Source organism: Anolis carolinensis, chromosome 2 (genome assembly GCF_035594765.1).
Source record: "Anolis carolinensis isolate JA03-04 chromosome 2, rAnoCar3.1.pri, whole genome shotgun sequence".
Taxonomy (NCBI): Eukaryota; Metazoa; Chordata; class Lepidosauria; order Squamata; family Dactyloidae; genus Anolis; species Anolis carolinensis.
In genome coordinates, this window is record NC_085842.1 from 31371128 (window position 1) to 31396362 (window position 25235).

Genomic DNA, 25235 nt, shown 5'->3' on the forward strand with positions numbered 1-25235 from the left:
AAATCTGGCTACCAGTATTAAAAACCAACTCTCTGAGGGCTTGACTGAACAAAGGATGCCCCCAGGCAAGAGACAAAGACCTTTCCAATGCTAATTAGGGTGATTAACTGAAACATTAATGCTGACTTCCCAGTGACAAAGGACTTTTGTCACATCCTGGACTCTACACAGATCTATATTCTTTCCTTTCCTTACTTAGTTTATCCATACCTCACAACCTCTGAGAATGCCTGCCATAGATGTGGGCGAAACATCAGGAGAGAATACTTCTGGAACATGGCCACACAGCCCGAAAGACATACAACAACCCCAACAGTGGGACTAGTAGGGAAAAACTTCCAGATCAGAGGGAAAGACATTCCTGGCAGGCTGAGGGCTTAGCAGCTATTGTTAGAAATGAATCACAGCCCCACTCTGGCCCTGCTGAGTCTGATGAAATGCAACCAGTCACGAGTTCTTGTGGCTTCGGAAAGTTGTGTTTCACCTCTTCAACCCAAACATGTTCTGGAAGTGCTATGACTTTTCTTTCCCTTTCATCAAACACTAAAGAGACCTGAACGATTCCTGTTTTGTTCCGGGACTGCCTTGCTGCCAACTTAAGAAACCAGAAACCCCAGAGATGACCTCGCGACACCAGCTGGCTTCTGGCGAGGGAACGCCTGCCTTGCGTTTGGTGCCAAGCATTCGCTCTCTATACTTTGCTGTGAAAGGAGGCGAAGGAGACAACGTTTCAGCTGGTCAGGAAGAAGCTATGGCTGCCGTCTTCCTCCCTGGGAACCTCCAAGATGAAGCCACTTGCTCCGTCTGCTTGGAGTACTTCAAGGACCCTGTGTCCATCGAGTGCGGACACAACTTCTGCAGAGCTTGCATCACCAAGAGCTGGAAGAGTTTGGAAGGGGAGTTCCCCTGTCCCCAGTGCAGAGAGCCCTTCAAGGAGAGGAACTTCAGGCCCAACAGACAGCTGGCCAACATGTCCGAGATCATCAGCCAGTTCATCCTACATGGCGGAAAGGGCCTGGAGGAAGATGGGCTCTGCGAGAAGCACAAGGAGGCCCTTAAACTCTACTGCAAGGATGACCAAAAGACCATCTGCGTGGTGTGTGACCGCTCTCGGGACCACCGACCTCACAGCGTGGTTCCTGTAGAAGAGGCAGCCCAGGAATACAAGGTAGAAGAAGTGTCCTGGAAAAGTGCCTTTTTAAAGGATATGGTTTCAGAATCCAACCGTCAGTGAAGCCACTGGCCACGTTGATGTGCATAGCTATAGTTCAATCAGTTCTATTGGCTAATGGATTCTGGAAAATGTAGTGCATTTAGACTAATTTAGACTAATATCCCAAAATAACACAAATGTAGACTTGCCAGTTGTCTAGAGAACAATTTGAGCTGCTCCTATACCATGTGACTTGCAGGAACCAGCTATAGAAGCTTTTTTGGCATAGAATTTAACATGATCATTAGATAAGTACATCCCTCCTGTTCGCAGAAGGCAATATATAAATTTTGCAAAAAACCACAGTATGACTAAAGGCTGGGCACCTCATGGAAGTGTTCAAGATAGAAAATCAGACTGGTAGCAAAAGTGGAAGCCTGCACATTTAACATTTAGATTTCCTCTCTATTTTGTCACAGATTTTCTTAATTGCAAATGCTCGTCTGCCGAGATTGTCCTTGTCAGGCAGGAAAAGGTTAAACAAGTAATCAAACTCCTGGTCTATTTCTGGAAGGGAGGCTTCCCAAAGTGGGAATAAGATCCCCGGCTGCCCTGGGTTCTCTGGTGAGCAGGAGCCAAGATTGCTCTTCATGTCATTGGTAGGAAAACAGTTGCTTAAAATAGAATATGCAGCTGATAAAGGTGGAAGAGCTGAAGAGCAGATGGCCTGGTGCACCCCTAGAATTTGACCCGGGGGGTCTTTGAGAGCATCTTTGCATACCTTCCCTTGCACAAATGGCCTAATAAGTGCATGCCATGCACCCATGCATGCTTACTCACGCGAGTTTTTGCATCATAGGTTTTATGTCGGAGATATTTACCTGTATTTCTTGTTGCTGATGCAAGTAATTTCTAACTTATAGCATCTCTGAGGTGAATGTATTATATTTTCATCAAAATAGTTATTCAGAAAGGGGTTGCCCTTGCCTTCCTTGAGGATCTGACTTGCCCAAAGTTGGTTTCCATGGGTAAAGGTAAAGGCTTTCCCCTGACATTAAGTCTAGTCGTGTCCAGCTCTGGGGGTTGGTGCTCATCTCCATTTCTAAGACAAAGAGCCGACGTCATCTGTAGACACCTCCAAGGTCATGTGGCCGGCATGACTGCATGGAGTGCTATTACCTTCCCGCCGGAGCGGCACCTATTGATCTACTTACATTTGTATGTTTTCAAACTGCTAGGTTGGCAGAAGCTGGGGCCAACAGCAGAAGCTCACTCTGCACCCCAAATTCCAACTGCCAGCCATAGCCAAGCAGAAATTCAAACCCTGAGCTCTTAGTGTCCTGGTCCAACAATCAAACCACTACTCCATTCTGGTGCACATCTGGATCTCTTGACGTTTTGTTTTGAATGCAGCTGGGATAGGATTCCAAATTTGTGGGTGGATATGTTTAGTATCTACCTCCAGTGTATAGGGAATGACTTCCCTACTTCATTTTCAGCATACTTCAGTTTTTGCAAATTGAGTTCAAAATACAAAAATAGTTTGCACCAAATTAACTCCTCATGAGAGAAGAAGTGCAGAAATTAATCCCTCCCAATTGGCTGCTGCAAAAGCAAACTACTGCAGCTAGCTTGTAAATTCTTCCTCATTAATAACTTTTGCCATCTTTGACCCCCTGCTGAAGTTCCTTGGCCGCAGAGGAAGGAATATTGCCTCATTCCAGATGTTACTCACCTGCAAATCCCAGCATCCCTAGCTAACATAGCAATGCTGAGCAGTTTTGGGAATTGTCACTTAATCATTTTTGCAGAACTGCATGATTTCCATCCTGGCTGAGACATGTTTGAAATCAATCCTGATGCATTAAACTCTCTGGGAAACCTCAGGCTAGTTGTGTTGTCAAAGGCTTTCATGGCCGGGATCACAACCTCTGAGGATGCCTGCCATAGATGTGGGCGAAATGTCAGGAGAGAATACTTCTGGAATATGGCCATACAGCTCGGAAAACAAACAACAACCCTCAAGCTAGTTGTTTACTCCTCCAAATTGACCTACCTTATAGAGTGGTTGTGAGAGTAAATGCGGAAGAAAAGAATCAGGTATAATTATAACTAACGATAAATATCAATACTTCATACATGTAGAAAAATAAAAAGAGCAAGCAATGGGATTGCCTGCACCAAGCACAGATATAACAGTGTTTGAGGATATGTGTCCTGTCTTCCAAATCTAAGGCTGTAGCTTTGCAGCAGCGCTGAACCCTGGAAACATCTAATTTTAGAAATGAAATGTGGGAGGTAGCAAATGCTCATCAGGTGCCAGATGGAGCAGAAGCCAGGAGAAATTGCCAACAGCTGTATGATATTTCTCTGCTTTGGTGTCAGGTATGACATTTGACTTGACACACCTGGCACCCAGACTCTCATATAAGCACTAAGTCTCCAAACTGCCAGGGTATGATCCTGGAGATGGGAAGATTACTCCACAACCTGATATCTGCCCTATATCATTACCATTGTCCCCTAGAATTACCCCATTCAGCGTGAATTTTAGGCTGAACGGGAGCACTCTTGCTTAACCCAGCCTGTCCCATAAGGTTTAGCAGAGTATAACAGAAGTACATGTATGTTGTCCACTCAGTAAAATTATTTGGATGTTTATAAAGAGTCTTCTGAAACCATATATATATATATTCAGGGTGTTTTTGGATATACGTTTTCACATCCCAATCTTCAATTCATTAGATATATGAAGCATCACTTGAATAAGCTTGTGGGATGCAGACCACAAAATCTCCTTCTAAGTAGTACTTGTTGGGATTTAAAATCCAATTATTTAAAATCCAATTATTGCTGTTGTTTTACCCCAGCACAGACTAATGCAGATGTTCCACTCCTCCTTGAAATTGTGTGCTATACTGTAATATAAAAGAAAATGTAAAAATTCTGAATGTTGAGCTGCCTTCATTTCTGTTCCACCAACACTTCTGTGACTGGCATTATTTTCACCCTAATAATGTACACTGTAAAATGAATGCTGTTTGACAACACTTCAATTGCTATGGCTCAATGCTATGAAAATCTGAGAGTTATCGTTGGGCAAAGCAAGAGTACTCTGGCAGAGAGGGCTAAAGATCTTGTAAAACTATAACTGCCATGATTCCATATAGGAGTTTTCCCAATCCCAGGTGCCTGTTGGAAGAAGAAGTTGCTGCATTCAGAGCCTAACTCCATGTTACCGAAAATCTGAACTCCCAACCCAGTACTTTCACCTCTCAGTTGTCAAACTTATGTATTCTTTAATCCAGGGTCATATACTACAAACATGTGTTTTTAAAAATAGATGATAAATTGCAGCCTAGTGTAGTAAGGGGCATATCCTCAGGGAGATAGGGTGGGGTACAAATAAAGTATTATTATTATTATTATTATTATTATTATTATTATTGACACAAAGACACAGTATTATAGCGGAATGATGATGATAAATGGAAGCTCTTACGTGTGCCTATGATCCAGAGTCACCCGCAGAACAATAACATGCCACTCAGGTTTGCAGAACAAAAATACAGGAACTTTACAGGAACTCTTGATTCCAAGAGATCAAAAACAGTAGTATTTACAATGGTCATAAATAGTTATTTCTCAGTCCTCAAATCTTCTTCGGAGAAGAATACAGTCCTTGTTCTTCTCCCTCTTTTCTCAGCAGCAAACAGGCCTCAAAATAGCAAGGCCTCTCTGAGTACACTGCTCTCTTCACTAGCAGTAGAGTACTCAGTCAGCACCTGAAAACTTGTCCAAACAGATTCTGCAGCAGCAGACCAGAAACAGTATCAAATCAATCCCAGATCTTTGCAGGCTTAGCCAATCGGCTTCAAGCACTTCATTTTCCAGTTAACACACACAGCTCAGTGCCTTTGCAAACCATGACAAGTATGACACAGCAAATGGGATACTGTATATATGCTGGATTACATATCACAACATCACAATCGAACACTACCCAAGCGTTTAGAACGGTGTGATGTATTTTCAAGTGATGTGTGCAGATCCCAGTAAGATGGTCTTTTGCAGTTGACAATATTGTTGTTGTTGTTAATAATAATTTCTGTCTCTATCACTTTTAAACTTGGACATGGGCTTGTAATTTCCCCTTTGTATTTATTGGTCTTTAATGTACAGGGAAAGAAAGAAGTGAATATCTTCAAACTGACAAACTTTTTTCCCTTTATATTTTGGATCTTAGGAACAAATTCAGAACCGTTTGGATTTCCTGAAAAAAGAGAGACAAGAACTCTTGGAATTCAAAATGCAGGATGACAAAAAAAGCCAGGATCTCTTGGTGGGTGCTTATGGTTACACAGAAGACAGCAGTAAATAGTGGTAGCTTTGAATGAGATGGGGATATATGGTTTTGGAATTTTAAAAAGGGATCAAGTTACTTTGTCAACTGGCAGTCGGAAAAATTGCCTGGTCCTCTGCCTGTCAATAGCTGGGATTTTGCAGGTGGAATACTGAGAATTGCAGTACAAAAATAACTTTCCCAATGTTCTGATTTGACTTATCGACTAAATTCACAGTAATGCAGAGCCAGTTGGTGTAATGATAACAGAACCTATGTCACATTTTTATTTTTTAAATACTGTTTCTCATCTTATGATGCCATGTATTGTCTGAACTCAGTTGTTATCGCTCTTAACATCCAATCTTTTTTAAGCATTTAAAATTATTATTTCCAGTCAATGCTGGAAAATTCTGTTTTGGGATTTCATGCTTTGTAATACTTTGTCACAGTTGTTTGCACTTCCACTTGCCCTAAATTTAATGCATGATTAAAATTTTGCTATCAAGGAATATCCAGGTCCTCCGGTGTGACTACAATCTCTAGGTCGTTCATGTCTGCCCAGGGGATGCCCAGATGTTTGATGTTTTACCATCCTGTGGGAGGCTTCTCTCATGTCCCCACATGGGGAACTAGAGATGACCTTTCAGTCAGCAGTCCTGCCGGCACAAGGGTTTAACCCATTGTGACACCGGGGGCTCCACTTTGGGGATGATGTGGGACAACCTTCCATATGTTTAAATAGTTACAGCTACCGTAGTACCAGAAATTTCCAAGAAAAAGACCAGGATGTGAAAAACATCATATACTGTAGATGCACAACCAATGAAGGCAGAAAGCTCAACCCTACAAAACTACATCTCAGCGATGCTTTGGTGATTCTTCATGCTGACCATCTTTTTTTTTTTTTTTGAGGTGTTGTGTGGTTTCCAGGCTGTATGGCTGTGTTCTAGCGACATTTTCCCCTGACGTTTCGCCTGCACCTGTGGCTGGCATCTTCAAGAAATGCTGCTAGAACACAGCCGTACAGTCCGGAAACCACTCAACACCCCAGTGATTCTGGCCATGAAAGCCTTTGACAATACATCATTTCTTTTGTTTTAAAAGAAAACCATAGAAGTTGAGAGACAGAAGGTGCTCTCTGAATTCGAAAGCCTGCGCCAGTTCCTACAAGAGCAAGAGCAGCTCCTTCTGGGTCAACTGGACAAGATGGAGAAGGGCATCACCAAAAGGCAGAACGAGAACATCACCGAATTTTCCAAAGAGATCTCGCTCCTCAACAAGCTAATTGCTGACCTGGAGGAGAAAAACCAAGAGCCTGTGCTTGATTTCCTTAAGGTAAGACTTTAACTCCTTTGCATTGATCTAAAGAAGCCTGAGTTTTCACAATATAAGTCCTTGGGGTTGTGTTGTGTTTTGTCAGTTGTTTGTGCCTCCATGCCCACTCATTCCATTCTTTTGGGGGTTTAATGTAAACATTTGGAACAATAATGAATAGCTTAAACGATATACAAGCATACTGGACAATTTAACTATTAATAGCAAATTAAAAACAAGTTAAACCTATGTCCAAGCATCACTTATGCACTTATGTCAACATATGACACAACAGGCAGCCACAGATAAACCTTTGTATCCAGCAAGGCCAGGCTTACCAAGTTTTGGGCAGGACAGTTCCTTCCTTCCTTCATTTGCTCATAGTTGTCCTCTGCAATGGCAATGGTATTTAGAAGTTAGGCCAACAAATTTTGTTTGATTTGCTGTTTCATATATAAAACCAGAAGCATATTCAGGATAAAGCAAGCACGGCATCTGGTGGTCACAGTGATCACACATCTGCCAAAGATGTGACTTAGAGTGACAGGGATTTTAGGTGTATATTCTGACTGGAGAGGTGCAACTTAAAAGATGCTGTTGGGATCATAAGCATACAGGGTAAAGGAATGGTTTCCCATTGTGGAGCTTGTTTTCAACAGGTACCAAATCCATCAGAACAAATTTTTACAAACATAGGGAAAAAAAACCCGTGGCAAGAATGTGCATTGTTTTTCTACAAAATACATTTTTCCAAGCCTTGTACTGAACTGATTTGATACATTTTGATAGTTTTGGTCTGTACATAATATTCTACTCTAAACCAAAAATGTGATGTCATCTACAACCCATATTTTAATCTTGGGGATTTGGTACCTTTTGGAAATAAACTGCACAGTTAGCAAGGGAATCAGGCAAGGCTGCATTTTACTAAGCTCTTTGTTTAACTTGTATGCTGAACATATACATTAAAACATGATTAAACTCTGAGGAAAGAGGTATAAAAATTGGAAGAATGAACATCACCAATTTAAAATGTACAGATGGGTGATTTGGAAGTTTCTCATTCATAGGGGCATTATAAATTGAGGTCAACTTGATGGCTGTTACCCATGACAAATAAACTATTATCTTGTGAAACTGCAAAGATTTCTGAGGCCTCATCTACATGGGGGGGCTGTGGTGGCACAACGGGTTAAACTGCTGAATTGTTGAATTTGCTGACTTAAAGGTTGGCAGTTCAAAGTCGCAGGTTGGGATGAGCTCTCGCTGTTAGCCCTAGCTCCTGCCAACCTAGCAGTTTGAAAACATGCAAATGTGAGTAGATCAATAGGTACTGCTTCGGCAAGAAGGTAATAAAGGCACCATGCAGCCATGCCAGCAAACACAACCAGGAGATATCTATGGACAACAGGCTCCTCGGCTTGGAAATGGAACAAGAGCACTTCCCCATTGCCAGAGTTGAGCACTGCCCCCAGAAAGCCTGAGATGAAAGGGAAAGCCTTTACCTTTGTTTGGTGTATTTGTATGTCATTGTTATTCCACTGTATTAAAAGCATTGAATGCTTGCCTATTTGTGTATGTTGTAATCTGCTCTGAGTCCCCTCGGGGAGATAGAGCGAAATATAAATAAAGTGTTATTATTACTACTACACTGCCACATAATCCAGTTTCTGAATCCAGATTATCTGTTTTGAACTAGATTATATGCAAACTCATATAATCCAGTTCAAAACAGATAATCTGGATTCAGAAACTGGATTATGTAGTAGTGTAGATCCAGTCCAAGACACTTTGCTTTGAAATTGTAGGGGGAATATCATACATAGCCTGGTCTTTTAGATCTGTGTTGGAGGAATATACAGCCTTCCATAAATTGTTGGACTACAATGCCAGTGTCTAATAGTCATGAATGATGGGAGTTATAGAACAATAATATCTGGGGAGCTAGACATTACGTATCCTGTGATCCAGACAAAAGCATTTCTTACTAGTAGACAATCCCGTTAACCCTCTTTTGTTCTGTTGTTGGTATTTATTTATTTATTGCATTTATATACAGATTTTCTCACCCCTGGGGCGACTCAAAGTGGTTCACAGCATAACCAATGGTGAAATTAAATGCCTCACAAATGTAAAAATCAAATATCTAACAACAATATATAACAGTGGTTCTCAACCTGTGGATCCCCAGGTGTTTTGGCCTACAACTCCCGGAAATCCCAGCCACTTTACCAGCTGTTACGATTTCTGGGAGGTGAAGGCCAAAACATCTGGGGACCCACAGGCTGACAACCACTAATATATAACAATAAAATAAATGCTATTAAAAGTATAAAACTGTGATAGTAATCACAGACACAACATAAAACATTTAAGCCATTGCATCAATCCCGGGTGTCTTTCCATATTTCTGTCAATTGCTGAATGCCTGCTTAAATAACCAGGTCTTGACATGCTTCTTAAATACTACCGTAGGAGGGAGGGGGCCTACTTGACCTCATTGGGGAGGGTTTTCCACATAATAATATATTATTATTAATAATAATAATAATAATAATATTAATAATATACCACTTTTTCTTTTAAAGAGACTCAGAGCAGTGAACAGTGGCAAAAACACTACAATATACAATTTAGAACCTAGACTATAAACATTAAAATAGAATTACATCTAAGGTAAAGGTAAAGGTTTTCCCCAGACTTTAAGTCTAGTTGTGTCCGACTTTGGGGGTTGGTGCTCAATCTCCATTTCTAAGCCGAAGAGCCAACGTTGTCCATAGACACCTCCAAGGACATGTGGCCGGCATGACTGCATAGAGTGCCGTTACCTTCCTGCCGGAGCGGTACCTACTGATCTACTCACATTTGCATATTTTCGAACTGCTAGGTTGGCAGAAGCTGGGGCTAACAGCGGGAACTCACCCTGCTCCCTGGATTCGAAGCACTGACCTTTCGGTCAGCAAGTTCAGCAGCTCAGCAGTTTAACCCACTGTGCCACTGGGCGCTCCATGCAGTCATGCTGGGTACATTAAACCTAGTACTATTTAAAACCAAGTACTATTTAAAAGTGAATAATTAAAATGATCAAAACTAATTTAAAATACAGAAAACACCACTCAACACCCTCTGACTTGCTCTTCAAAACTTTCTTTTTTAAAAGCCTGCCTGAATAAAAAAGTGTTTATTAAAATGTTCCAGTTTCTTTCTCCACTTATCTCCCTTTGTCCTTGGTCTATTTTATTTGTGCAAACTGAGTCCATAGTGTAATATTCAGCAGGCAGCTGAATTTTCCCCTTCTCAGAAGGCTCAGGCAAAAGCAAACTGTTGCAGCCTCTCTTAGCCTGTGTGTTCTTCCTCTATACTACATTTTGTCCTCTTGACCCCGTTCTCAAGTTGCTTGGCCACACATATCCCTGCTTTCATCTGTGAAGTGTTGGAGACTATTGACATGATCTAATGCACTTTTTTTTCCGTGTCAGGAGCAACCGGAGTTGCTTCTGGAGTGAGAGAATTGGCCGTCAGCAAGGACGTTGCCCAGGGGACGCCCGGATGTTTTGATGTTTACCATCCTTGTGGGAGGCTTCTCTCATGTCCCCGCATGGAGCTGGAGCTGATAGAGGGAGCTCATCCTCGCTCTCCCCGGGTGGGATTCGAACCTGGCAGCCTTCAGGTCAGCAACCCAACCTTCAAGTCACAAGGCTTTTATCCCCTAGGCCACCCGAGGCTCCTATCTAATGCACTAAGAAAGAGGGGAAAGGCTAGGAGAACGATCACTGTGTTAAATATATTACAAGATGGCTTTTCTCTCTTGTTCTCTTTCTGTTTTTCTTCCAGGATGTGACCAGTGTCATCATGAGGTATGGAACTACATTTTCATGTTCTGTTGCTCTTTTTTATGAATCACTGAAAGGTCATTGGCACCCATTCAGATAAATGCCATGCTAAGCCACCTCCCTCTTTAGTCAGCACAGATCTCAGGCTCCTTATAGCTTCTTGGTTGGGAATATGATCCCTCTCCTTTCTGATGGTCTCTGATTTCCTTCACCTACAATGGCAGTGAGACTGGCAGGTGCTGGACAGAAATAGGGGCTGCGGTGGGTCAGGGAGAGTCAAAGAGCTGTGCTTTGTTTATTTATGTGGCACAAATCCATTTCAGTGCAAGGTCTTCACTTGAGCCATTGGGATAATATTTGATCCCTCTTTCCTCAGAGAAGTTTGAAGTACATCACTAGCTCTGATGTAGGAATTTGGTTGTGGGTGTTTTTCATATTGGAGGCCCCAAAAGCGAGTCTTATTTATTTATTTATTAACAATATTTACATCCCGCCTTTCTCTACCCTGAGGGGGTCTCAAGGCGGGTCTTATGGAGCTTAGAAAAGTTAGCATTGTGGACTACAGGGAACAGAGTACCGGTTGAGTGTCCTTTATCTAAAATCCTTAGGATCTGAAGTCTTTTGAATTTTGGTATATCTATGTTTACATATACAGTAGAGTCTCACTTATCCAAGCTAAATGGGCCGGCAGAACCTTGGATAAGAGAATATTTTGGATAATAAGGAGGGATTAAGGAAAAGCCTATTAAACATCAAATTAGGTTATGATTTTACAAATTAAGCACCAAAACATCATGTTATACAACAAATTTGACAGAAAAAGTAGTATAATACACAGTAATGTTATGCTGTAATTACTTTATTTAGAAATTTAGCACCAAAATATCATGATATATTGAAAACATTGACTACAAAAATGCCTTGGATAATCCAGAACCTTGGATAAGTGAGTTTTGGATAAGTGAGACTCTACTGTACATGCGTAATGAAATTTCTTGGAGATGGGATGCAAGTTTCAACAGAACATTCATTCATTTTTTCATATATAGCCTGAAGGTAATTTTATACATGGTATTTTATTATTTTTTTGCATGGAACAAAGGGAACTCTTGGAAGGCAAGGGTGTCATTGTTTCAGCCATCTGTATACAGAGTTTTGGGTTTTGGAGTATTTTGGCATTGCAGATAAGAAATGTACAACCTTTAACATGAAAATTATTTTCCAAAAAAGTAAAGTTTAGCGTTTTGTGTACTAGTATTAGTCTAATCCAGTCACGGTGAAGCTGTGGCCATCTAGATGTTGCTGGACTACAACTCCCATCCTTCCCAGTATAGTCAAAGGTGACCCATCTTGGGAGTTGTAGCCCAACAGTATCTGATTTCCGCCTGCTGATGCAGATTAGCATCAACCAGATCAGTGACTGTTCTATTTTCTTTTAAAACTGCTAGAAGTGATGATCTCAAATGTCAGAAGCCCATCCTTGTCTCTGCTGACATGAAGGGTCATGTCTGCAATTTCTCTCTGAAGACTGTGGTCCTCAAGGGCGTGTTAAAGAAATTCAAAGGTAAGGGGGGAAAACCCAGCATGTAGTTTTAACTTTAGCATCTAATGAGGTGAAATTGCCTTGTGGCTTGGGGAGAGCAAGTATTGGCAGGAAACAATACGATGTATAACAACAGGTGCCTCTTTTGATCCCCTCATTTATTCCCACATAAAGAAACAAACACTTACAATGGGGCTTTTAGTGGCCTGCAGAAACCTTCAAATCTCAAATAACTTCTCACTTACCATGGCGCTCCATGCAGTCATGCCGGCCACATGACCTTGGAGGTGTCTACAGACAACGCCGGCTCTTCGGCTTAGAAATGGAGATGAGCTCCAACCCCAGAGTCAGACATGACCGGACTTAACGTCAGGGGAAACCTTTACCTTACCACAGGATACATAGCATGGTTAGTTAATACAGGGATAAGACCCTGCCACAAAGCCAGATGCAGACGCTATCACTGTATCAACTCTGGGAATAATATTACATGAGCCAATGATATCATCTACAACATCAGAGATACGTTTACATAGTCCTCCTCCAATATGATATATGCAGTCCTATGCCAGCAATGCCCCTCTCCATTTCACATTGGATAAACAGCAAAGTACATACATAAGAAGACAGATGGACACAAACTTACTTACTTAGGCGATCCCTCATTGTCCGAGTATGATGGCCTTCCAAGTTCTTGGAAAACGCCTGTGTGTGGGTTTTTTTTAATGTGTGGAGGTTGGTGCACAGCTGATCAACACACAGTCTTCACAGAGTGAGAGTCCCAACCAGTAGCGTGGTTAACACAATGACAGTGGCTTCTCAATCTGTTGCAGCCTTCTTCCAACTTCACAACCATTGTGTAAACACATGTTATCTTCTGCCTGATCCACCATTGAGGTCTTCAGATTGTGCTCAGTCTGGACCCTCCCTAGCTGCCCCTCCTGGGAGTACATGACTCCGGTGGTAACGCCCACAGGTTCATTGAAACACACAAGCCCCCTCACCACGACAAGGTGACAATCCATTGAGGATGTTGTCTAGCAATGACAATATCCAAAAACCAGTTGCAGGACTGGAAAATGGCCTTTGAGATATTCTGGCTTACAACTCATGAAACATCTGGAGAATCAATATTTTGGAAGCCAAAGGGAGATATTGAATATGGAGTTAAATGGCTTGGACAAAACCTCTTTCAAGTACTCTGTAGTCCTGATTTATGGGCTTCCTTTTCTTTCAGATCACCTGCGGGATGAACTCGGGAAAGGCGAAAAAGGTAAATACTTGAAGCTGAACAGACATTCTTAAAAACAAAATGATCACTGTTGTCATCTCCTCATTTATACATATTTTTAGCATACATACAATTTGCAAAAAACAAGGAAGAGACAGACCTGTTAATTCTGGACATGGGATGGATTGTTAATAAGGAACATATTATCAGTTCAAAACACTTTGCAAGTCAACGCAGAAAGTTGAATATACGACCTCATCACATTGAAATGGGAAAGTGTGAGGAACCGTCCTTTTAGCATTGAAAATCGTTCCTTTAGATCATCAGCTGTCCCGTTCTGAGCCGTCTTCCTGTCACACATGTCTCCCTCTTTAGCTGCTCACCTGTTGTTGTTCTCAATCAGCTTTATCACACGTGGAAATCTAAGAGCTGGCAATACATTCATCTTACATTCATCACATGGGGAATCCTTTTCTCAGTCCTTTCCATATTACTTTTTTTTAAATCAAGGAAAACTTCAATATTCGAAAGCCAAGAGATCCTTTGCCTATCCAAAGCCCCTTACATTAAAGCAGACTGACACCACTTTAAAACCACTTCTTTCAATGGGATAAAATTGCCTTGCCCAAAGCCCATTATGAGAAAAGAGACCGACAGGGTGGACAATTAAACAGGACAGTAAAACTTTGACGGTTCCCATCCCACCTGCTTTTCAGCTGGAACTAAGGGAGTAACATGCTATAGGAGGTAGGCATTGGAAATAGCCACTTTCTTCAAGCATCCACTAGTAATTTGTTTGTATATGATTCTGTTTGGTTACTGTATGGTATATTTATGTTTTGGTATGCAGCTTTCCTTTTACTCTATGTTTCTTGAGATTGTGGGAGGAGCTGCAGACCACATGATCAGATCTGGGACTGCTGAGAGCTGAGACTCCATTTTAGAACACAGAAATGCTTTAGCCATGAGACAGTTTAGATCTCATACCTCATTGAATACAGACTCCATCAGACACCATGTAGACTGTTAAGAGCAAATTCATGTTGCTCTTGATTATAAGAACGATGCCTTGTGTTATCTGCACAGAGGAACTACTTCAGATCCTATCTGTAACTGAATTGACAAGCTAAGTACTGTCACGCCCTGGGCAACGAGAGCACTAAGAACCGACACACGGAGGCCAAAAACTATCTAATATCTTTATTAAGGAAATATGTAAGAATAATAAAAACAAGTAGGAAATATAGTCCAATAAAAGACCTTTCAGGAAAGGTCAGAAATAGTCCAAAATTATACTGTCCAATATTTTATATTAGAGTCCAAAGTTATAGATCCAAACCGAAACACACTCTATTTGCAAGCAATAGAGTGGGGAAACGTCCAAATTCCTTCCAAAGTTCAGAGTAAGTCCACAGCAAGGTTAGAAACAAGGCTTGATACTAGAAGCAAGGTCAAAGGCTGGAAACAAGGCAAGATAGTTCTTGAATACTTGGCTAGACAAGGCAAGGAACTGGAGTTGCGGACTTTGCGAAGTCCACACTTGGCTGGAACCACAAAATCACTCCCGAAGTTGATCTGTTGACTCCGCACGGAATCCTTCGTGTCGGGCACTTTTAACTCGGTTTCATTTCTCTGCAAAGCAGGTGTCCTGAGCTTCCTTTCCCAAGGGAAAGGAGAGCGAAACACATCTCCTTCCAGATGCGTTCCTCCCTAGAGTTTCCCAGGGGAATATGGCTAATTAATATCTTGTTTAGCTGCTAATCTCAAGCTTCTCCGAAACTGCTCTTTCTCACCCCGGCCCGCCGCATAGGACTGTTTCCTGGGAAAAGGGGGGGAGGCAGGGGAAAAGGCCTGTTCAAGGTCTTCCTTAATGGGCTCTCGGGTAGGATCATCAACAACAGGCATCTGGAAAGATTCCGGCTCCTGCTGAGCCGGCAAAAATCCCCTGTTTTCATCCTCATCAGCTACAATGGCGCTGGGATCAGAACTCCAAGGCCCATGAGACATCACAAGTACCTGTGTGCTGAATACATGAAGGTTGTGAGTAAACCAAATATGTTACGTTTAATAAAGTCTATTTTTGACGTGTTGTCGAAGGCTTTCATGGCTGGGATCACAGGGTTGTTGTATGTTTTCCGGGCTGTATGGCCATGTTCCAGAAGTATTCTCTCCTCTGAGGATGACTGCCATAGATGTGGGTGAAACGTCAGGAGAGAATACTTCTGCAACATGGCCATACAGCCCGGAAAACATACAACAACTCTATTTTTGTCTCTTGAGAGCATGATACGGAAACAAGATATTTTATGGGAGATTAGATATTTTTGAGCAACTAAAAAAACACTTCTGAAACTCTGCTGTTTTTATGCATTGGCATAATCTCTGTTCATAACAGATCAGACACAACTAGGTCATCAGTCTAACAACTGAAAAGACAAATTGCCTTGCATAAATAAATATATGTGGTTATATACCATTGAAGAGAAGATTTTACTCAAACAAGTTTTTAGCTCTTCTCTGGAAGATCATACTTTTACAAAAGGTTATGGTTTTTTAAATGGTTGTGAATGCCATTATTCTCCGAAAGGTTATGGAGATTCTGGTTTTATGATATCTAAAAATCATTATTTTTCAAAAGTAGGAGATCTGAACACAATTGCTAGCCCATGTTTAGAGTTTCTTCCTTTCACAACATTTTGGCCTCTTTTCAACTACAGAGGCCTATGCATGACGGCTGGAAGTAGTTTAAGATCCTGTGATGAGCTCCGCGCCTCTCCATGCTTGAAAAGAGGCTGAAGTGTCCTACAACGGGGGAATTTCTCAATGTGATGAGGTCCTTAGAGTAGGGTATTTGGACTTTGGCTTGCAAAGTGTACTACTACAAAATCATTTTAAAGGAATAAGTCAGTACAAGGGAGATGGGGAGGGAAGAAAAAGATTCAACATGATGTAAAACCAGGAAATGAAGAAATTACTCTTTGAGTACATCACAGTTAGGGGGATTCTGGGAATTATCCTTATCACAAGTATATTTTGAAAAAATATATATGGAGTCCAAATCCTGAATGATATTCTTCCCAACACCACACACTTCCTTTCTCTATAATTGCTGTCATTCTGACTGTTGACTGAGCACTTTTCTCCTGTTTCCTAGAGGATCTGATCCTGGACCCAGAGACAGCCAATCACCTCCTCATCCTCTCTGCAGACTTAAAGGCCGTGAAGATGGGCTGCCGAAAGCAAGAGCTACCTGACAACCCCAAGCGCTTTGACACCAACTCCCGCGTTCTGGCCACCGAGGGATTCACGTCAGGGAGGCATTACTGGGAGGTGGAGGTGGGCTCGGCGGATGGGTGGGCCTTTGGAGTAGCCAAGGAATCCGTCCGAAGGAAAGGACTGACCCAGTTTTGTCCCGAGGAGGGCATCTGGGCCTTGCAGCAAAATGGGGGGCGATACTGGGCTGTCACTACCCCTCAGCGTACTCCCATTTTCCTCCCCGAGAAAATCGCCAAAATCAGAATCTACTTAGACTATGAAGGAGAAGAGGTGTCCTTTTACCACGCTGACAACATGCAGCACCTTTTCACTTTTAATGTTTCCTTCACAGAAAGAATATTTCCTCTCTTCTCAGTTTGCTCCACTATGACTTACATTAAACTTTGCTCCTGAAATGAATAGGACACATAGTTTGAGAATTACTGACCTGTCGTATGTACACAACATGTGGCAAAATGGTGCTTGCTCTACAAGTCAAGGCCTTAATTGTGGTGACCACTAAAGTCTAGTCCCATGAGCATGAGATATAATGTGCCTGGCAAATTGATGCTTCTCTTCATCTCAAGGCCTTATTGGTGATGACATGATGTGCCTGACAGTGCGGAGACAATGCTTGAAAAACCTACATGCAGCAGCTTTTACACTGGTTGTGTGTGCCTAATGCTTACATAGGGCTTGGAAAATTTACTCTTTTTTTGGCCAGCATGTCTGGAGGAGTCTGGGAACGGCTATGCTGACTGGGGATTCTGGGAGCTCTAGACCAAAAAGGAGATTTCCCAAGCTTTGTGCTTGCCAGTGTGTGCTGAAAGCTAAAAGTTGTGTAAGGCTATGACTTGAGTGATATACCTAGTTTGCTGTATTTGCACAGATACTTAGGTAAATATCCCTTAATTTCTGAGAGGCTGTTTCCAATCCCACCTTGTTATGATTGGTGCTCAGGATGATTATGTATGTATTTTCCCTTCCTGAATAAAGGTAAGGAGGAACTTGCTAAAAGACAATGTAATGCAATCCTTACCTCTTCCTTTTAAAAGTTAAAGCTAAAAGTTTTCCCCTGACATTAAGTTTAGTCATTCCTGGGGGTTGGTGCTCATCTTCATTTCTAAGTCGAAGAGCCGGCATTGTCTGTAGACGCCTCCAAGGTCATGAGGCTGGCATGACTGCATGGAGTGCTGCTACCTTCCCGCCGGAGCGGTATTTATTGACCTACTCACATTTGCATGTTTTCGAACTGCTAGGTTGGCAGAAGCTGAGGCTAATAGCGGGAGCTCACTCTGCTCCCTGGATTCGAACCACCGACCTTTCAGTCAGCAAGTTCAGCAGCTCAGCGGTTTAATCCACTGCACCACCGGGAGCTCTATAATAAAAAAGGAAGACATTATTAAACTAAAACTTCCATCATCCCGTATCATTCACGATGCTAGTAATGCATGGTAGGAGTTGCAATTGAGGGCATCAGGTTGCCAATCCCTGCTCTAACATAGTGGGCACTACTTATTTTGGCTTGGACAGTATTAAAAACATGGCCCATGCTCCATGTTTTGTGAGCAGCTCATGCTCTGAAATTCTACTTATGGGGTGGGACTTGAAAATTCGAGGTGAGTAGATCATGGCTAAAGTTCAAAGATTTAATATGGTTTGGACTAACCATAGTTTCTTGCTGGCTGCTCTTTCACAGGTCTTAAATTGCAGAATCAGAATTCAAAATGACTTTAAAATTTGGACTGGAAGGCCATTGTGGTCTCTTCCAATTCAATGATTCAATATACCAAAGGGAAACAAAGAAATAGCCAAATGAAATCACAACAAAAATACATTTTTAAACATTTTCATTCACTGTTTGGAAAGCATTTTATTGGCTTTCAACAGGAAAGCCATGTGTGAGATTTCTCCCTTCAGGTTTCACTTGTGATAATTTTTCATAAAGCAGAGAGTTCCCAATGTTTTCCTGTCATTTTTTAACAAGACCGTTTCAAAACATTGAAACACTTTGGGGAATGCAGGTATTATTTGTATTTTGCATGTACCTTCCAGCTTTTATGTGTCGAATGATTGACTTCAGTGATACAAAATTGTTTGCATGGTGAACCTTTGAAAGATGATGGTTTTTGAGAGAGTATTTACAAAAAACAAACCCTGACTTGCTGTGCCTTCATAATATTGCAAGTGCTGTTTTCTGTTTAAGCTTGACCATTTGTTGACAAAGTCTGATGAGACTTTGTGTTTGTTGCGGAATGGATCTACAAATCACACTTTGGTTTTGGATTTCAGTCCCTAGAAGTCCCCAGTTTGGCCATTTGTGAAGGATTCTGGGAGATGAAGTCCAAAACACCTGGAGGATAAAAGATGGAGTGCTACTGTATTAGAGTTTAGGATGAAGTTGGAGTTGGTTAGCATAATTTCGTTAAACAAAGACAAAGTTTGGCTGGCATGGTTAATACATAAATAGGAGACTGTAAGTTGACGGATATTGCACTGATCATCCAGTAATGTTTTCTTTGTATTTGCTTCTATGTACCCATAACCCCCCTAGTTCAACGTGTATATTTGTAAATAAATCCATGATTATCAAGATACTGAAATTTTCTAGTATTCTTTCTCTGAGAGAAAATGACCTTCTAAAAACTGAATGTGGAAAAATCACCCGGACTGACAAAATGGGAGATCTGAGCTCAGATTTTGGGCTGACAAAATGGGAGTAGTAGTTTTTCAATGAATATCTCATGGAGTCTCAACCAAGTCAACATAGTTTGTGACAGCCACAAAATGACGTTTCTGGAGTATAACAACTACTTTCAAAGTAAGTACTGCACAATTAAACAGGGAATAACACTTTCAAATTTTGATACATAGTGTATCAGCCAGTATCCAACTGACAATTTCTAGGCAAAGTATTGGAGTGGAGTGTCTGGATGAAATAGATCATCTTGATTCATTTCAGTCTGAGTTCTGGCCTTATTATGCCACAGAGACAGCTTTGGTTGCCTTGATGAATGACCTATGCAAGGAACAGATAGGGGACATATGTTCTATTGGACTCCTCAGCAGTTTCTGATACTAATGCATCAATCAATCAATAAACAAATAAATACTATCAACAGTGGTTTGGGTCACCTCACTGGCATCCCAGTTGTGAAACACTGTTTTGCGGTGTCTTCGTTCCTTCTTTGAGAGGTGAACCTAGACATTGGTGCTCGGAGTGTTTAATCCATTGGCCTATGGGTTCTTTTCATTTCCTATAGGTAAAGGTAAAGATTTTCTCCTGGCATTAAGTCTAGTCATGTCCGACTCTGGGGGTTGGTGCTCATCTTGATATCTAAGCTGAAGAGCCAGCGTTGTCTGTAGACACCTCCAAGCTCATGTGGCTAGCATGACTGCATGGAGTTCTGTTACCTTCCAGCCGGAGCAGTACCTATTGATCTACTCACATTTGCATGTTTTCGAACTGCTAGGTTGGCAGAAGCTGGGGCTAACAGTGGAAGCTCACCCCACTCCCCGAATTCGAACCATTGACCTTTTGGTCAGCAAGTTCAGCAGCTCAGTGGTTTAACCCACTGCACCACTGGTGGCTTCATTCCCCATACTATTTGACTTATATCTGAATCTGCTTTGAGAGGTCATCTAAAGTTTTAGGGTGCTATGGCATGCAACTCTACACTAATTTCCACCCCAAGGAGATTTTCCTGGTCCTTAGCCAGTGCCTGTCATCAGTAATGGACTGGATGAGGGCAAACAAATTAAAGCTTAATCCAGACAAGATAGAGGCATTCTTGGTCAGTCAGAAGGCAGATCAGGGAATAGGGATCCAGCCTGAGCTGGATGAAGGTACACTCCCCTTGAAGACACAGGTTTGTCTGTACTACTGAACACAGCTTTGAATCTGGAGACCCAGGAATCTGCGGTGGACAGGAATGCTTTGTACCAATTGCGCCCATTCCATAGAGAAAAAGGCAACATCAATTTTTGGATTATCGGGAGAGAGGAATGGCGTATTTTCAATCTGTGGATGTTTGGATTTGTAGACATGGAATCTGTGAACATGACAATGCCAAGTATAATTTTTAAAAGAATTGCTGTGAGTTTTCTGGGCTGTATGGCCATGTTCCAGAAGCATTCTCTCCTGATGTTTCACCCACATCTATGGCAGGCATCCTCAGAGGTGGTGAGGTCTGTTGGAAACTAGGCAAGTGGGATTTATATATCTGTGGAAGATCCTGGGTGGGAGAAGGAACTCTTGCCTGTTTGAGGCAAGTGTAAATTATTTGAGAGCACAGAAATGCTGGACCACTCTAATAACCACCATGTCAGATGACACAGAGAAGTCACTGAAATCCACAAGCCTGTGGACAATTTCAACAGAAAGGAGGAAACCATAAAAATGAACAAAATCTGGCTACTAGTATTTAAAAAAAACTTTAAAATCAGGACAGTAAATAAAGAACACAACTCAGAAAACAGAGGAATTCCAGATATGAAACAATCAGGGCCAGCTCGCACCTCCCAACAAAAGATTCCCTCTGACAGGAAACAGTCAGGCTTTGATGCTGCAAGGCTATTCAATGCTAATCAAGCTGTCCGATTCACACTTACTTGACGTACAAGCTATGGCTTGGGGAGGTTTTCCTTTGATTGCAACTTCCAGACTCCTTAGCCATCATCTGTGCACACATCTATATGGTAGAATTAATGTAGATTGACCCCACTTCAATAGCAAAGACTCAATGCTATGCAATCCTGGGAGTTGTAGTTTTTCAAGATCTTTATTTAGTCTTTGACAAAGAGTGCTGGTGCCAAATTATAAATCCCAGGATTTCATAGCATTGAGCCATGGCAGTAGCATCACACAGCATTAATTTTACAAGTGTATATGCACCCCTTGAAAGTAATTAAAATAGCTAGTAATTAACACCTGCAAGAAGTAAATCTGTTTTTACGTCTTGCATTTCTTTTGAGTTGTACCTTTGTTACAGTCGCATGTTTAACCTTGTGAGACTCCTTGGTTCTTACATCACAAAAAAGGCAGTCTGTAATGCAATAAATAAATAAATACAGTAGAGTCTCACTTACCCAACACTCGCTTATCCAACGTTCTGGATTATCCAACGCATTTTTGTAGTCAATGTTTTCAATATATCGTGATATTTTGGTGCTATATTTGTAAATACAGTAATTACTACACAGCATTACTGCGTATTGAACTATGTTTTCTGTCAAATTTGTTGTATAACATGATGTTTTGGTGCTTAATTTTAAAATCATAACCTATTTTGATGTTTAATATGCTTTTCCTTAATCTCTCCTTATTATCCAACATATTCACTTATCCAACGTTCTGCTGGCCCGTTTATATTGGATAAGTGAGACTCTACTGTATAAACAATTCACAATAAACAATTTCCAAGTGCTGATTGTACACGAATAGCAAAATCCTTCTCTAAACACTTTGTGCAGATTAGTTGACACTATTTACATACCAGGAAAAAATTATACTATGGGTGATGACCGAGACCCCGGCTTTCAAATTAATTTGAACCCGCAGCGGAGAGTTCCGCAGATCCATCACCAAAAGGAACGGAGCGGGACTGCAGCAGACTATTATTAAAAGATCTTTTTTTTCTTCACTTTCCCCTTCCCTGAACTATGTAACAAATCCCCCAATAAAAGTAGCATTTATTTTAACAGTAACACTCTCTATCTGGTTATTTTGTGTCTTTCTCTGACTCCTTCCTTTGCATGCAATTTCTCTCTCTCTCTCTCTCTCTCTCTCACTAACCCGTCTGATCTTTAAACCCTGGCGGAGGCTTCCCCGCCATAGGTTAATACAGCGGACGATACAAATTGGCTCATATCTTTATCAAAATTACCCCTGGCACGCTCTTCTTTTAGTCCTAATCCTTTCTAAGGCTCCTGACTCAAGGACCACCAGCGGAACCAAAATCGGTCCAGTTCTCGGCACCTCATCAGCTGACTGTCAAACGGAACCGACTGCTCCTTTCAAGCCAGACTGCTCTCCTCCAGCCTTATCCCGGACTTTCCTCTCTCCGCGACCCACGGGATGGTTTTAGGAGATCCCTGGTCCCTTTCTGTGAACTGGGGATGGGGGGATCGCTCTCCCGCTGGGGAGACATAGTTCTCCAAGGACCTTCGCCCTCTCTACAGCCTGCCAGGAGGATGCCAGGACGGGCGCCCTCCACGTTTCATTCATACCTTCATAATTTTATGAAGGAGAAGAACACTCTTCCCCAGACCTATCCCTGAACTTATGAAATCTTATACTTCCAAAGACTGCAACCCACATGTGCCCCTTCCCCATGCCATCTCTATGAATTCCTTCCACCACAGATGAACTCTTTTCCTCATGTATCCGTGAATTTTCATATTCTATGTACCTGGACACCCTCATGAATCACTGTTGTATGAATTTCTAATCGTTGGGCTAACTTCATGAATTGTGAGATCATGCTGCTAAAACTCCACTTTTATGAAGTTCCATATTGGGTTCCACAGATGTTGTGAACTTCGTTCTTATCAAATGTTTTCAAATTGTTTATATCATTCATGATTCCCCTTCATGCAATGTAACCCACCTCTATAGGATTCTCCCTTACTTCCTTGAAATCTATCTATCTGCCTATATGTATTTGTACTCTTTGGGATCCCCAGAAAATATGTATTTTTCCCAGCTGGGTTTGTATTCCAACTTTATTTTATTTTTCATTTTATTTCATATAATTGCCAAGTCATGAAATCAGATAGGGAATATTTCGAACTCAACTTGAACCCCAGGACCTGCCCCATTTTCTATGACCCAGGCTTACCTTCCCAAAAAACAAAAGGTTAATCCGCTGCCGCTTAACCTAATCAGATTCAGATTGCATGGACAATATAGGGCTTGAGTCGCCGAATTCGGAGTATTTTGACCTAAAGGTGATTCGCCCTCAAGGCAAACATTGTCATATCTCTCCAGAGGAAATCCAGGACACCTCAGGAAGGCGCCCTGCTGAGCCCATCGCCACCCATCCCTACTTCCACCTCTGACACCCCAAGGCATATCTGAAATCCGTGTACGTGACAGGAACCCTTGATTGCTGTCATTAATCCCTTTAGAATTCGGCCGGGCAGGAATTAATCCGATCCTTCCTGCTCAGTCATTTCATTGTTTCAATAACTCCCGCCTTCTCCTCTCTGATTGGCCCGAGTGGGGACAAAAAAGCAGCTCCCTATTGGGCCAGCAGAGCAAGGCGGGAAACGAAAGCCCGCCTCGTTCAACACTCTAGCCTATCCGCGATCAGATGGGCGGGGGAGCGGGGCGGGAAATTCAAGGGGCTGTCAGACTGAAACATTGTATAAATATGGCTTTATTTGGGTTATATGGTACCCTAGTAGACTGAATGATCACTACTAGAGTCCTTTTCAGCTGAATCGCTCAATAAAGACTCCTTGGCGGATTTTCCTTCAACTTTGGCAGACCTTCTTCATTTCGGCTTCAGGTTGTATTGCGGCTCATATTCTCCTATTGGCTCCGCCAAGGTCCGTTCTCTCAGGACCGGATCGGCTCTCTCCTTAAGGGCCCGATCCCCCTAAAACACGGTCGACAACATGGGCAGGGAACCTAAAGGTTTGCATAGGGAGGATAGGATAGGCAACAGACAACTCAAATATCTCCATATTTTTCTGCAATGCGTTTCAAAACCGATCTTGTATGGTGTTATTCTGCCAATCAGGCTTGCCTTGGCCCTTCACATTCATAAAATCAACACTTGCAGTACACATTCTGACCAGGAGGTGGCGCTGTGCCCACGCAGTTTCCTCTTCTTTACTTTCCTTTGGTACGTCATAGTAAAGGAGGCTGAGTCTCTTTTCGTTTTTGAGCTAGCGTCTTCAAGCTGCTGCTTGCAAAATGCAGAAGGGACATAAATGGAAACTCAGAGCGCCATTTTCAGTTCAAAGGAAGGCCCTAAATGGCCGTCAATGAATACAATCCAGTATTACTAAAGACCAATGAAAACCCTAGAAGGTAAAAGCTGGAGCATTCAGGAAGCGGAAGCCTTGTATATAGAAAATAGCACCAGGCGTAGCATGTAGGCTCCATAGCTCAGGGGTTAGAGCACTGGTCTTGTAAACCAGGGGTCGCGAGTTCAAATCTCGCTGGGGCCTTAATTTTTTTTCATTGTATTCCTTTTACCATTTTAGACAATGTATGAATCAAACATATTCAGGGGAAACCCTGTTGGCCATACAGCAAAATGCAAGAAAATCCACAAAAGAGGGATATGTAAATAAGACTAGGTTCCCCTTCCAGACAGGCTCTATATCCCAGGATCTGATCCCAGGTTTTCTGCTTTAAACTGGATTATAGAATCTGCACTGCCAGATAATCTGTGATAAACAGAAAACCTGGGATAAAGGGCTTGTCTGGAAGCACCCTATCTCTTACTGTTTTCTGAATGCATTTGTAATTTCCCTTTTGCCTACACAGCATTAATGAACTGAAATCTCCTATAAAGTAATGGACTTAATTATGTAAAAAAAAAACCTAG

The 25235-nt window shown here is 41.9% G+C and overlaps 1 protein-coding gene and 1 non-coding gene across 2 annotated transcripts; both read left to right on the plus strand.

The window, feature by feature from the left end:
* The first annotated feature begins 276 nt into the window (after window positions 1-276).
* LOC100566604 (E3 ubiquitin-protein ligase TRIM7) lies at window positions 277-19271 on the plus strand. The gene is made up of 7 exons (XM_016991781.2): window positions 277-1168; window positions 5400-5495; window positions 6603-6833; window positions 10647-10669; window positions 12094-12209; window positions 13426-13461; window positions 16574-19271. The coding sequence occupies exons 1-7, from the start codon at window positions 620-622 to the stop codon at window positions 17086-17088; spliced, it is 1566 nt and encodes a 521-aa protein (XP_016847270.2). The 5' UTR covers window positions 277-619; the 3' UTR covers window positions 17089-19271.
* Window positions 19272-24779: 5508 nt separating this feature from the next.
* trnat-ugu (transfer RNA threonine (anticodon UGU)) lies at window positions 24780-24852 on the plus strand. Its single transcript has one exon. It is a non-coding gene; the product is annotated as a tRNA-Thr (tRNA).
* The last annotated feature ends 383 nt before the right edge of the window (window positions 24853-25235 follow it).